Genomic DNA, 14,728 nt, shown 5'->3' on the forward strand with positions numbered 1-14,728 from the left:
TCCTCATGTCTTCACAGAAATTGAATACCAGAGTCACCTTTTATTCTGCAGACTTTATCATCTTCTTAAAATTGACAGTTGTTAGTAAAATAGTTTCATTGACTTGCAGTACCCTCTCAAAGGAAGGTTTGAGGACTTCCCCCGTCGTTAAGACTCCTCAACTTACTAACTGGTCCCTCCTTTTCAGGCTTCTTTGCCTCACCTCCGAACTCCCTGTATTTTTAGCAAATACTCAGCAGTGTCCAGAGAAGTCACTGGTTTCAACTGTTCCTGGCGTTGAGGCATGTTCTTCTACTTTCCGGGTTTCGTTCCTTTAAATTCCAGGTCCAGTGGGAACTGAAAACCCTTCCTGGTCTCTCTTAGAGTTTATATCTTCTTCATTAAAGTCCATTAGCATCGTTTACACTTTGATTAAAGTGCTAATTCCAGTCTGCTTTACATTGTAGTGATTTATACATGTGCCTTTCTTCACCACGGGGTGGAAAGCAAGGATCTTAAAGACAGGGATCCTGTCTTGTTTATTACCTTTTCCACAAAGTCTTACAGGTAATAGGAACTTCATTGTGTGTTGAATTAAACATTGCCTGTTTGTTCACTCTATGCATGTATTTTCAGGGCTATGGTTCTGATGGTCTAAAGTTGTTATCACATGAAGAAAGTGTATCATTTGGCGAGTCTGTACTGAAGTTGACTTTTGATCCTGGTACAGTGGAAGATGGCTTACTTACTGTAGAGTGTAAGCTGGACCACCCTTTCTATGTTAAAAATAAAGGTAGGGCTTCAATTTGAATTTATAGTAATTTTTTAAAGAAAGCTTCTTAAATCTATAACTATGTCTTGTGGCATAATTCTTTGATGATTAAGGAAAAAAACCTCGAAGGGTGAACTTCTTCAAACTACAGAGAACTACCGTAGGAAGTGCCTTATACCTACTGATGGGTATGCATTTTAGCTGGAGTCCGGCGGGGCTGTGCCTCCCGAGTGTAGGAACTCTTAGCCTTGAGTAGCACACTGTATAAGCAGCTCTCTGTTATCTTGGTATAGTTTGGGGAATGGAATATTCTGGTAATTGCATTTTGGTTTAGGGTTACCAAAAATGCTATATATCACAGTCACTTTCCCGAGATCTGTTATAGTAAAACCGTGTTAAAAATAATCATTTAAAGGCTATTTCATGGTCTCAGTCATCATCACCTATCACTTACTATCTTGTAAATTGCTGGAAGTGCCGATTGATAGAATCTGTATATTAATAAAATGCTGAATTAAACTAGTTTTGGAGAGCTTTTGCATTGCTTGAAGAAAATACTTGTACTTGCTTTATGGCAAAGATACAGGACATGTTAAAAATCTGCTGGGACTTAACTAATAACTTTTTATTTTTAAGGCTCAGAAGTGATAGATATATCATAGAATAAATAATTAGGTCCCTTCTATCCATGCCCATCCTTTATGTAACAGCTGTTTGATTTGATTTTAGGTTGGTCGTCATTTTATCCAAGCTTGACTGTGGTGCAGCATGGCATTCCGTGTTGCGAAATTCATATTGGTGATGTATGTCTACCTCCTGGACACCCCGATGCCATTAATTTTGATGATTCAGGTGTTTTTGATACATTTAAAAGGTAATATTGGGTTGTTGTTTTTTTTTTCTGTTAATGTTTACCTTTAATCTCTGTAATGATTGCTAAATCAGATATTTAGGAGGTTAAACCTAAAAGATTTGAGAATTAAAAAAGGACTGCTTAGAGGAAGTATGTACATGATTAAATGAAAAAAATACTAGGTAATTAGTGTAAAATAATAGCTCAAGGGGAGCTTTTCACAGAGTAATCGTATAGGAAAACTCGAGTTCATAAAACATTTGGTATTAGATTAGGAAAAATACCGTATGTTATGTGACCAAGAACTACAGAGATGAGTGTTGATAGTTATAAAAAATTGCTGTGTCCCGCCAGCTGTTTTCACCAGGCCACAGGTCTCCTAATAGTGTGTTTTTTTGTTTTTTTTTTTTTTTGTAGTTAGTTGTTACCCTTTCATGTCTGTCCTTAACTGTTTAATATTCATTTCAATCAAGGGCATTAGTTGCATGAATTAACAGATAGTAAAAATAGCAAAAAATTGACATTTGGAAAATCTTAGGGAAGTGATTTTTCCTGAGAACAGAATAAGTCCCCAGCTCAAGAGGGCTGATCTGATCAAGTGTCTCCGTTTGTGTGCAACTTTTCTGGTTTTAACACTGAAAGGCCCACAGCCTTGGAGGCCCTGCAGGCCTGGGCACAGTGGGGTCGTTGGTTCCCTACGCCTAGGAATTATCCAGAGAAAGTCTGTGTGCGGGTATCTGGGACTTTAAGACTCATTTTTTTCTTTTAGGTAATTATTAAATTCATAGGCATTAAGTAGTTCAGAATTCCTGCTGGCCTGTAGGTTTTATTTCATTCATTTTAATATAATAAAACAATGTTAATAGTATATTTTTATTTCAGAAAGATATGTGAGGCTCTTGTCTTAAAAAAGCAGCCAGCACAGGTTATACGCTCGGTCCACATCTGCAGATTGGAATCTAAAAGCTATTTGATTACATGCCACACATATACTGTGCTTCTAAAAAGTATAGAGAAGTGAGACAGTTTGAAGATCTGATACTCTAAACATTCGTAGGGTGAGAGGTCAGTGATACCTCCTCTCACAGTTCGGTGAGAATTATTCTAGAGATAGAAAAACTTTGGAAGATAATTTGGCTTTATTTTATAACACTGAGTATCTGTAATAGTTGTACCTGGAGAAGTATGTGTACCCTAGAGAAGCAAATTCTCATAGACACGCATCAGGAGATATGTAAGTAAGGTCGTTGCTGTGTTGCTCAAGATAGCAAAAGCATGGAAACAATGCAGTATTCATCAGCTGCAGAGTGAGTATGTAGATTGTGATATAATCACATGATGGAATTCTTTTGATAAGTGGAAGATGAATGAGCCTTAGCCGTACATTGTAAAACATGGATCAGTTTTAGAAATAACGTTAAGTAAAATTAGTCTCAGAAATATACAGTATCATTCCATTTTTTATGGAATCAGATGTTCTTTGAAATGTATCTAACAAAATTAAAAATCTAATTACATTTATGTAATTTTTACGTAGTATATATAATACACATTATATGGTTATACTAGGGGTTCAGCGATGTAGTAGGACTACTCACAGGGTTTAGTTTGTAGTCACACTCATGCCTAAGATTTCTTACAGCGAAGGGATACAAAGCAAAATCACGAAAAGGAAAGGCATGTGGGGTGAAGTCTGGAGGAAGCCAGGCTTCTAGGACTCGTGTCCCAGTGGAGTAACACAGTGCACGCTTTTCTCTTTGAGCAGCGAGTGCTAACAACAGGTGTGACTGGGTGTCAGCTAGGGAAGCTGCTGGACGCTCAGCGCCAGGGTTTTACTGGGAGCTGGTCACTTAGGCTGCCTCTGCCTTGCACGTACCCAAATCCCAAACTTTCAAAAGGAAAGCAGGTGTTTAGGGTGAACCATGTTGTTTGTACACACAGTTTAGGCATAATGAGCCGCTCTTACCAGTTATGGAATGATGAGAACTCTCCTTGAAATCCTAATTCCAGATGCTAGTCGAGGGCCAACCTTGGACGGATGTCCTCAAAAGGAGAGCAGTCTGGCCTGTCGTGTTAACTCTTTGCTGTGTAACAAAACTTTTACATATTACGTATTGATACAGTTGACATATTAACATAATTAATGCTTCTATAGTGTTTAATGTGTTTATGAATAATTTATTATTTTTATAATAACATTGGAAAAAGTAAGGGGAAGATAAACCATTCAGGAGAGTGGTTTTCTCGGGGGGGTGGCAAATGTGGAACTTTAGTGATAGAAATATTTTATTTCTTAATTAGGTTGTGGGTTTACTCATTTGTACACTTTATAACATAAAAGTCACATACATTTTTTAATCTATCAGGTGTTGCTTAGTGAAAACCTTTAAGCAAAAAGGAACACTAGGCTACCTAATTCCCGCTTTTGCAAGATGGTAGGTTCCCATCATGTGGTCCCACTGAATAAGTCACTCCTGAGGTGACCTTAGATGTTGGTTTCATTTTCCTGTGGAGTGACAGCAACAGCCTCCTTTCATCTCATAAAGGAGTGGAAAATGGGCAGTTTCATCCAGGAGAAACCATGACAAAGTTGAGAAGCACGAAGTTGCCTACGTTTTCGCAGTGGCTTAGATTATAACTTGGTGGATTAAGGGAAGGTGCTTGCCTGGCATAAGAAGGGAACGAAGGGCAGGAAGAAGAAACACTTGTCTGAGAGGGAGCCCCAGAGTAAATTTCAGGGATTGTTTGGGGATTTGGGGTCATGCTGTACCGAGAAGGACATTTGAGCAGATTTTAGCTTGGTAAGGACCAGAGGTCTGCTGTAGATGAGCTCTCGAACACCATTTCCAGTTCACTTGTGGAAAGGAAGCTTCTAAGTGAGAGCATGATTTGGAGAAGCCCATTTGAGACACACAACGGAGGCCAGTCTCCTAGGCATTGGGCGGTTTTCAGTCAGTCACTTCTGACTCTCTGAAGTTGGCATTTCTGTTTGAGTGATAGAGTTTAACAAACTTACCGGGTGCCCATCGTATCCCCGGTGCTGTACACGTGTCACCGGAGGTCCATCTTCCCTACCCGATGAGATGACACCTTCCCTTTACCAGAGGTGGGGGCGCGGGGCGGGTAGAACTCAAACAGCCATTAGTATCAGAACCAGGTTTCAGGTCTGTATCATCTGAGCATTCCAGGTTTAGGGCTCTGTTCGCCCATCAGGGCTCCTGCTGCAGTGACAGTAGGTACCCCGGTGCCCCAGTGAACGCCTGCTGCGCGCCACGCTCTGCCCTGAGTTTTGTAGACGCTGTTCTGTCAGCTCAGCAAAGCTATACGGTCTGTGTTACATTCAGTTTAGAGCGATGTTAACGGAGGTACATGGTTTATTGAACCTGCCCCAGTTCTGCTGCTAGTAAGTGGAAGAGGTGGGGTTAAGCCCAAGTAAAATTTTACATTATGTTCTCCAGCCGTTTATTTTTTTTACCTTTTCAGTTAGTCATCAAATATTTGAGAGCCTGGTGTATGTGCCGGGTGTGGGGATTTAAGATCTTGGAAGACACGGGCCTGCCTCTTGGCTTCCGGTCCAGAGAGGGCAGGGGCTAGTGCACGTGTGTGGTGCGGTGGGGGGTGTGCTGCGTGTGGGCCGCGGGGCAGCTGAGCTCCGCAGCGGGAGCGCCGCGCCGGCTCCTAGCCGTGCCCTCGACTGGCTGGAGGCGCGGGTAAGTCGATTCACTCTTCTGTGGCTCATCAACAAAAATCTGTGAAGCGAGGATCATGTTGAAGGGAGGATGAAAGGGAGTAGCTGGTTCACAGACGTAAGCGTGTGGTGGAGTGTTGAAGAGCGGAAGCTAGTGCGGGCGGGCGGGGCGGTCCTTCCGAGGGCGGGGGCGGGGCGGGGCGGGGCCCGCGGGAGAGCGCGCACGCGGGCGTGGCGCGGCCGGAGGCTTTGCTAGACGTTCTGGGTAATGTTTTAATGCTGTCGTCACGGCAGAATCCAGAATTCTGTGATTAAATTTGTCAAACTAAAGTCGTCCCCATAATGGAAATGGAGGGTAGGCTCCATTCGTACCACTAGATGGTGGAGTTCTCAAATTTCAGTAGTGCATGAGCTTGCCTCAGAATTGTGTGTAATCTTTTGGTATTTCAAATTGTAATCAAGTACTTCTTTTGGTGGAGATTAATAATTTTGTGTCAGGTTCATTTATAATGCTTAATTTTGCTGTTTTTCTAAATTACATATGGGCGGGCCTTGAGGACAGCAAAAATTGTTCCTTTGACGTTATCCTGGCTGCTGAGCATTGATTAGGTGGTTTTGGAGTCCTATTTACATTGATTTCATGTAATACCTTTAAAAAACCACACCTTGTGTGGTGGATAATTGGTAGAAGTCATTTTTATCATGTGCAGTGAATGGCAGGGGCCTCATGCACTTCGCGCTCTCCATCCCTGTCTGGAATAATTCATAATCTCCTATTGCTTTACCTTTAGGTAGATGCTTATTATTCTTGTAGCTAATACAGCCTGCTGTGACAGATTCCCAGAATTTCTGTGTCAGGGAGAGAATGGGGGCTAGATTTAGAATAAAAGGTTTTCTGTTAAGATAAAGGGTATAAGCACATTTGGAACCACAGAAATCTTTTGACAGGTGTCATCGTTAGGCTGTTGTCTACATTAGCTCTGCTTTTGAGGTAATATTTTCAGTGAATCTGATTACTGTTTGTTCACCTTGAGGTCAGCCAGTGGCAAGGCGGAGCACCGTGGTTTTGGTGAGGAAACCTAGGGCTTTGGAGGTGGACAGATCGGGGGCTGGATCTAGGAGCTGTCGGGCCTTGGGTGAACTGTACTTGTTCCTTTCTTGGTGTGTTTCTTTATATAGAGAGAGGGTAATGATCCTCGCTAAGCAAGCTTGTTGGGAAAAAGAATATGGATAGCTTGTTTCCATGCCCGTGTAAACTGAATATACTTACCAAAATATGGCCTTGCCTGATCCGTGTGAGTTCGTACTTTTTAGTCAGTAAGTTGTGTTCTACTAGGTGGATGGCCTTTAGGGGTGATGGATGTATACGTGACTTTTTGACCTTAACAAACAGGAACTTGTAAGCTCCTTTAGCTGTGTTCAACCACTTTTGACTGTCCTTCCCCCACACTTTGTCTTGTCTAGCGGTGAGTCCTTAGGCCTGGTATATGCCTGCCACTCCCATTTTAACTTTCTAGCTTTATTTAGGCTTCTGTAGGCCAAGAAATCAGATTATCAAATTTGTCAGAAAGCAAATCTAAAGTAGTAATTAAGTGGGTTGCGTGGGATCTGGAGGAGGTACTTGCTCTGAATAAAGTGTGTGGATTATAACATTTTTGTGGGGGGCTTGAAGTTTTCTTCTTAACGTTTGTATTCTCTGCAGATTAAAAAAAATAATTTTAGTTATTGCATATACAAGCTTTCAGCTTAAAAGCAACTGTGATGGTGAAGTTGTTAAAGTAGGGTTGGTTAATATTATATATGTTGAAATTTCCAATCAGATGTTAAGGTTTTTTTTTTTTTTTGTAATTCCTGTTTTTACAAGTCAATCAGACTGAATTAAAACCATGTTAATAAATTTTTTTTTAGCTATGACTTCACACCTATGGATTCTTCTGCAGTCTATGTGTTAAGTAGTATGGCTCGTCAGCGTCGTGCATCTTTGTCTTGTGGAGGGCCTGGAGGTCAAGACTTTGCAAGATCTGGACTCAGTAAAAACTGTGGCTCACCAGGATCATCACAGCTCTCTTCCAATTCCTTGTATGCGAAAGCTGTCAAAACCCACAGCTCAGGGACTGTGAGTGCCACTTCTCCTAACAAGTGCAAAAGACCAATGAATGCCTTCATGCTTTTTGCCAAAAAATACAGAGTTGAATATACTCAGATGTATCCAGGGAAAGATAACAGGTAAAAAGAGTATTTCTGATTCTAAAAATTAACACTTCAGTGTAGTTTCATAGGAGCTGGGATAATTACGTAAACTTATCCTCCAGTAGCTTTTATTATTTAAAGATTTTATTGACTTAAGAGAGTGAGAGAGCATGAGAGAGGGGCAGAGGGAGAAGGAGAAGTAGGCTCCCTGCTGAGCAGGGAGCCCGGTGTCAGGCTCAGTCCCAGGACTCCGGGATCATGACCTGAGCCAAAGGCAGACACTTAACCAACTGAGCCCCCCAGCGCCCCCCCCCCATAGGTTTTATTATTGAATTCATTTTCTTAGGTTGACTTTAAAAAGTTTAAGTGGAATTTTTAGGGTCATGGGTAAATATTACCTGGAGAGAGTTTAGGTTACCTAAGGATCTGCCTTCTAAAGTAGTCAGTGTTGTTTGCTGTTGGAAGTCACAGTTCTAACAACTGCCTGTTCCGTCTTTATAGAAAAGTTTGTGTCAGATCCCAAGGATGTCCTTACAGCTGTGTCATACTACGGAATGTGCAGGCAGTGGCAATTTGTAGTCTTTTGACAAATGTAGAAATCATTATAAACTGCCAAAGACTAAACTTAGAGGTGTCCTCAGAACCCAGGGATAAAACTGACTCCAGTCTTTTCTACTCTGTTTGCTTATACTTTTAGCTCGTTTCTTTCTTTTTTTTTTTTTTTAAGATTTATTTGACAGAGAGGCAGCGAGAGAGGGAACACAAGCAGGGGGAGTGGGAGAGGGAGAAGCAGGCTTCCCGCTGAGCAGGGAGCCCGATCCGGAGCTCGATCCGATCTGGAGCTTGATGCGGGGCTCGGTCGCAGAATGCTGGGATCATGACCTTGAGCCGAAGGCAGACGCTTAACCACTGAGCCACCCAGGCGCCCCTCTTAGCTCACTTCTTAGTGAGCGTCCTCTGCTCACTTCCTCTCAAACCACCCTAATTCTCCATGTAGTAAAATTACTTTTTCCGGTTTTCTCAGTTCCCTGACGATCAAAACTACTCTTTTTCTTGATATCATGAGAAACATGAAATGATTATCCACGTAAAATAATTGAGTTTTGAACTCGAGTTTGAATGTCTCATGAGCTTAATTGATAGGGAAGGGGAGTGGACGTAGTTTCAGGTCAGCATCATGACTTGATATCTCCAGATACCGTGAAACCATTGCCATGGGAAGTTGAATTACCATCCATCACCGCAGAGTTACACATTTGTCTTGTAATGAGAACTTTTAAGAGCTACTCTTTGCAGCTTTCAGATGCACAGCACAGCGGTACTGCTGTGGTCACTGTGCAGCACCTTACGGACCCACGACTTATCGTATAACTGGAAGTTTGTACCTTTTGACTGCTTTCACCCATTTTTGTCCACCCCCAACCCCTAGCCTCTGGCAGCTACCAGTCTGTTCTCACGAGCTAAACTTCTAAGTATTTACATTTTAAGAAGAGAAACTTGTCAAATCAAATGCACCTCTGATTTGGGAATTGATACCTAAATGTTTCTTACTGATTTAACTGGTAAATATGTCAGCCGTTATGTGGTACCTTTAACCCAGAGACTGTAAAAACTGGGTTTTATTTTAATGAAGATGCAGTACATTGTTAAATTGCATCATCAACTTACTGAAAAAAGTATAAATATACACATATGTAGGTATTTACTACATACTGAGTTTCTTGTTACACAGTCGAGTTGTGCTTCCTGGTCTTCTAAGGCTCGGATGCTCAGCTCCAGCTTCCATGTCAGGCACTGACCTCTCTCGTATTACTTTGTGCAGCGTTTGTGACCTTTAGTGTCATGGAGTTAATGGTTAAAAGCTCTTCACAGAAGGAAAATGGTTTCTGTCCGCATGTTCTGGATGAGACTTACACTGGTTTTGGGAGCAGATTAACAAATATAAATAGGAAATAGCTTCAGATTTCTGTCGTGGTGTGTTTTATCCAATTGGACTTCTTTCCCTTTGAGTTTTTCCAATTTCTTCAAGTACAGAGATCACCTGGGATTTATTTGGTGTTGTCTTAGGAGGGAAACAGTACAGTGCGCATAGTTAATGCCACCACATTTTCACTATGGTTACATGAATGAATGAAACTTTGACCATAACCATTTGATGGATTATGAGCACAAACAACAGCTTTTAATACATTATGCTGTTGATAGCGAACACCGTCTGCCTTGCTATCTTCTTTGAGAAACCGATGTACCAGGATAGAGCCAATGGTAATTTAAACCATTTCTCTGAAATACTTAATTTTTTTCTTTAAGCTCTGTAGGACACTGAATTTTTAGCCATTTTGATGTCCTCAGACAACTGGAAATATTGGCACTATTCCAGGAGGCTTTAACTGCCAAGGTTATGATGAGTGGGCCCATGGGACTTGAGATTTTACTGGAAATGACTACTATAGCCTTGACCTTTTCCCTTCTCTCTGTTGGACAAGATTCTTGTCTTTTTTTCTTTTACCTTTCTGTTTCTTCCTGAAGTAGCAGCATTGGACACGCATCTTACGAGACATTCTGGCCTTCAGCACGTGTGCGTGTTTATTTTACAGAGCCATAAGCGTGATCCTCGGGGACAGGTGGAAGAAAATGAAGAATGAAGAGAGAAGGATGTATACGTTAGAAGCAAAGGCTTTGGCTGAAGAACAAAAACGCCTAAATCCTGACTGTTGGAAAAGGAAAAGAACCAATTCAGTAGGTTTCATCTAGTTACTCAGAAAGCTCTTGACTTCTTCCCATAACCGTACTGGCGTGTGGAACAGTGCTTATAACCTTGTAAAGGTGGTATCGAGGCTCTTTCTCAGCCGTTTTATATTCACAGCCTAATTATGTTTTTACACCATCCTGTGAGGCAGGCTTTTTTTTTTTTGTGGAGTGCCATTTACTCTTTTAGTGTGGAAAGTGGAAGTGTCCAGCATGTTTAAGAATGTTTTTCCAGAAATGTTGACGTGGAAAAATAATTTTGGAATGGTAGTATTTTTAGTTGGGTTTAAAGATCAGTGTAACCAACTCAGTAGCACGGTACAGGATCTTTCTAATCTTGGGGTGACATGTCCCAGCAGCCTTTCTTTTCTTAAACAGGCAGGGGCTTAGGAGGATGGGGCACATTAGCCTTCGTGGGGCCTTCTGACATTTGTACAGAATTTCTAGATTAAAAACCTCAGGAAGGAGAAGAAATAGGCCTAGGAAGACTTTGTGAATGAATTCACGCCGTAATAACACAGCCTTGGATGGAATGGATTCTTAGGACGTTTCCATTACTAGGTTGGCAACTTTTAAATCATGTTTTTAGATTAATTTTGAAGAAAACGTCACATGATAGAACAGAGTGAGCTCAATTTGAAGTACCATTTAAAAATGAAGGGAAGACATCAGTCCTTTGCGGTGGGAGGGCCGGCCAAGGATGCCTTACCTTCAGTCTGTAGACTGTGCATGTGTCTTTTTAGAGTAACACGCAGTTCACAAGCGCTTACTTTTATCAGGAGTTTCTTGTAAACAAGTAGACCGTAGTCAGACTCCAGTAGAAGAGGTGGCTCGACGGGTTTTTGAAGTTATTACCTTAGACTTGAGTGTGGCAGGACTTGGCCTGGATCCCCTTTCTTTGCTGCTCTTCCTAACCATCTCTTCTCACCGTTTTCATACGTTTTCTGGATGCTTGAGCTGTTGGGTGTTAGCACACTATTAAAAATCATCCCAACTGAGAAAGTGATCTTTTTTAAATAGTAAGTTTGTAAACATTGTATTTTCCATCTTAGCTTTCATTTGTAGAATTACCGTATATTGACTTGTAAGCATTTCCGTGTTACTTTTCTCTCCACAGGGCTCGCAGCAACATTAAGCCGGGACGCTTACGTTCTTAAGTCTGTAGTTGCATAAACAAACACTGACTGTTGACGGAGGGACTTAAGAAGATCAAGGTGTCACCATTTGTCCTGAATTCGTGTGACCATAAGATACTGATAGCATTGAGTCTTGAAATGATTTAATAATATGAGTGAGGATTTGCTTTCTCCATTAGAGCATTAAGTAAGCTAAAACTATCAACATTGTAAACCAAATTGCCTTATTTTTCTTCCAAACTTCATATATGTCTATCAGGTAATATAGGCTTGAAAATTGATATCCTGTGGTGCTAAAGTACAGTAGAAAGAGAGGAGAGTGTATACATGTTTTATTTTAAATTGTACAAAAGGGGAATTTAAAAATATGTAACTGCTGTTTATACATTGGCTCCTTACTGCTTATTAATCCATATTGTACACATAGTGGAATGAAACAGAGCCGGGAGCTGGCCTTTCCTTACGCGACCACTGCGTGGCCCAGCATCTGTGCCAAACCCGGGAGCTCCTAGTCTGGCCGGTGCCGCGAGGCTCCTGGAACGCGTGGCCGGTGGACGGTGTCGGTGGCCCAGCAGGCGAGTCACCTGCCGCAGGGCTCCCGGGGCACGCCGGGCAGCAGCACCCGTCCCTGCCTTCGGCGGAGGCCTCGCCCGGGCCCAGGTCAAGTTAGTTAATAGCATTGGGCTATAGTCACTGTCATGGTGCTATTAACAGTTGACACCATTGTATTTTTTAACTTTGTGTTCTGTATCTCCTCAGCCACATATCTTAAATATCTTGTTTGTCATCCTATGTGTATGGTGGGGGCAGACTTTGCACTTACTGCAGTGCGACACGTGCACTTTACTTTTCCTCCAGCTGTCTGAGGTGAGAGCACACACGGGCAAGACAGCTGCTTTTGCTCTGAGCTACAATCATGGCTTTTCATGTTACTTACCAAGTGGTGTTTCTGGTTAGGAATCACAGCTGTAAAATTGATTTCAGTTCATTACACTTCTTCATGATGTTGCCCCTAAATTTTGCACACTATATTCTTGTATATTATTTCAAATAAAATGAAAAAAAATTGTTTATCTCTGACTTCTGCTGATTGAACTTAACTGAACTTTATGTCTGAGTCAGAACCACAGGTGCAGGGCATGGAAAATATATTAAGTTGCTGATGGGGTTTTTAAACATTAAATTAAAAACAAAATGTTAGTGACAGATCATGGGCAATGGAAAAACAAGGATCTAGATTATCTATGTGTAAGATCTCTGTAGACTAAAAATTGTTTCTAGCTTGACATCTCTGCTACAAAGTTAACAGCCCTCAAAGTCTGCTTTAAATAAAATGACACACAGTATAAAGACAGCCTTGCTCTGTCTTTATTAAAGATACAGTAAGACCTACTTAAACAACATATGACCCTACGTCTTAGCTTTGGGAGATACCAGCGGTTCCCGGACTCACTACATATTGGCAACACCCGGGGATGTTTTTAAACACTAATGCCTGGCTCCTACCGGTGCACACTGGGCATCAGGATTTTCAAAAGCTTTCCACCAGTGACTCTAATGTGCAGTCAAATTTGGAAGCCACTGGGCTACACACTTACCTAGTGAGGGCAAAGGTTAACTGAGAGCAGCAGGGTATTTATAACTTGATCAGATCCCTTAAAAAGCAATGGGAACTTAGGGTGTGTGTGTGTACACAGAGGGGGAATCTTATGAAATGGGAGAGAAATTTTAGCTAGTCTTGTTTAAAAAAAAAAAAAAGCCTGAAAGAAAATAAAAACCATTGGATACCTTTCTGGAAAAATCAGGTCCACAGAGTTTGAAGGTAGTGATGAATCTATTTTGACATTTTATGCTACTTAAGGGAGAGGGGCTTAAAAGGTAAGCAGAAGATCAACAGGAAATAGGTCAGTTACATTCTTAAAATAGTGGATGGTAGCTGGTTTTTAGAGTAGATGTTTCTCAGGTTAACTGCCAACCTTGAACTGGGTTCGCGCAAAAGTGAGATTAAGAAATACTTCGCACTGTTACTGAACAGTAGACATAGCTTTTTGAAGCAGCTGAACCATTATGGGATAAACCGGTGCAAATTCCTTGCCTTCTCTACTTCTTACCGATTGAACATACGCTTCCAGAGCTCCCCTGAAAACAAAAATTAAAACAACGTCAAAAAATTAATGAAATAAAACCACTTAGAGGGTACCAATCTATAAAAGCAGCCCCCATTTCTGGAATTGCTGTGTCCAGTTCCACAAGTGACAGTGACAGCCTTCAAACATCTGTTGGTAGCGTTACCACGGTTACTGTGGAAATCCAGAAACACTGTTCAGTCTACATTGTACTTCGTGGTCTAATCACACAGTCAGAGGCTGTGGCCTCGGATTGTTCTCCGTTTCCCTTCCCTTCCCTGTTCAAGGCTTCCGACGAGCCGCAGGCGCCTGTGCTTTGCCGCAGAGCTCACCAGGGGGAGCCCAGCACCGCGGAAAGGCCGGCTCGGCAGCGCGGCGGCGTGGGGCCGCGCACGCACTCACCCTGCGCGGTGCCTCAGCGCCCCTGTGTTTGAGGACAGTATGAACCCATCGCAGCTGGGCTGAGTGTGCGCGAATTCTGTGATAAGGAGGTAGTCTGAATCTCGGCAGAGTATGTGCTAAGCAGCCAGTCCAAATTACGACTGCGACTGCGACGTTCCGAATTCGCTCTGGGAGTCAGCAAACCAGCCCCACAGGCCAAACAGCGCGGGGCTTGTCCAGCTCTGTCTGCGGCGGCTTTTCCGCGACAGCCCCAGACGAGGCCCAGCAAGGCGGAGGCCATGTGGCCTGCACCGCCTAAAATAGTTACTATCTGGAGCTTCGTGGAAAGTTTTCTCATCTCTGAACCAGATGATCTGCTTCCTTGTTATGTCATGTTTAATTGGAGCTAAAAAGAATGGTTAAAAGATTTTCAATATTGATCTATTTACTCCCCAAGTATAACAATAAAATTTTTGTCATAATCCTGTTTGTTTCACACTGAGATTAGATTAGAGCATTTCTACGAAGATGTAAATTAACACCATTACTCAGCTCACATACTCAGTCTCAAGTCTAATATGTAATTCTTAACCGGATTTTTTGCTCCCAAACACCGTGCACACTGAGCCCCTGGTCAGGCGTATTGATTATCGCCCCACTCTGGGGCGCCCTCCCCTCTGCCAGCCACTTCACGGCGCTGCTGTGACACAGAACAGAGTCCCTGGTCCCTTATGTCCACTCTGACCTCCCTCCTGACTCGTTTCCGTCTGTGCTCTGGGCAGCATTATCTGACTTCTCCCATGTACCCCTCCAAACTCGCCTGTCAGCAACGGGGCACTCCAAACCCCGAGAACG

General features: G+C 42.2%; 2 protein-coding genes across 3 annotated transcripts in view; one reads left to right on the forward strand and one right to left on the reverse strand.

Annotated features, from left to right (window-relative positions):
- The window catches only part of HBP1 (HMG-box transcription factor 1), a 28,177-nt gene extending 15,740 nt beyond the window's left edge, over nucleotides 1-12,437 (forward strand). Inside the window, exons 7-11 of the mRNA XM_045793459.2 lie at nucleotides 616-772; nucleotides 1,481-1,625; nucleotides 7,201-7,518; nucleotides 10,080-10,221; nucleotides 11,348-12,437. Coding sequence (XP_045649415.1) covers nucleotides 616-772; nucleotides 1,481-1,625; nucleotides 7,201-7,518; nucleotides 10,080-10,221; nucleotides 11,348-11,365 — 780 coding nt within the window. The 3' untranslated portion in view covers nucleotides 11,366-12,437. The remainder of the gene's footprint in view (nucleotides 1-615; nucleotides 773-1,480; nucleotides 1,626-7,200; nucleotides 7,519-10,079; nucleotides 10,222-11,347) is intronic.
- Nucleotides 10,385-14,728, reverse strand: part of COG5 (component of oligomeric golgi complex 5) — a 279,919-nt gene continuing 275,575 nt past the window's right edge. For both annotated transcript variants that reach the window (XM_045793457.2, XM_045793458.2), the window contains one exon: nucleotides 10,385-13,505. In XM_045793457.2, coding sequence (XP_045649413.1) covers nucleotides 13,391-13,505 — 115 coding nt within the window. In that variant the 3' untranslated portion in view covers nucleotides 10,385-13,390. The remainder of the gene's footprint in view (nucleotides 13,506-14,728) is intronic.

Source organism: Ursus americanus, chromosome 3 (genome assembly GCF_024610735.1).
Source record: "Ursus americanus isolate L20-20 chromosome 3, mUrsAme1.1.p, whole genome shotgun sequence".
Lineage (NCBI taxonomy): Eukaryota > Metazoa > Chordata > Mammalia > Carnivora > Ursidae > Ursus > Ursus americanus.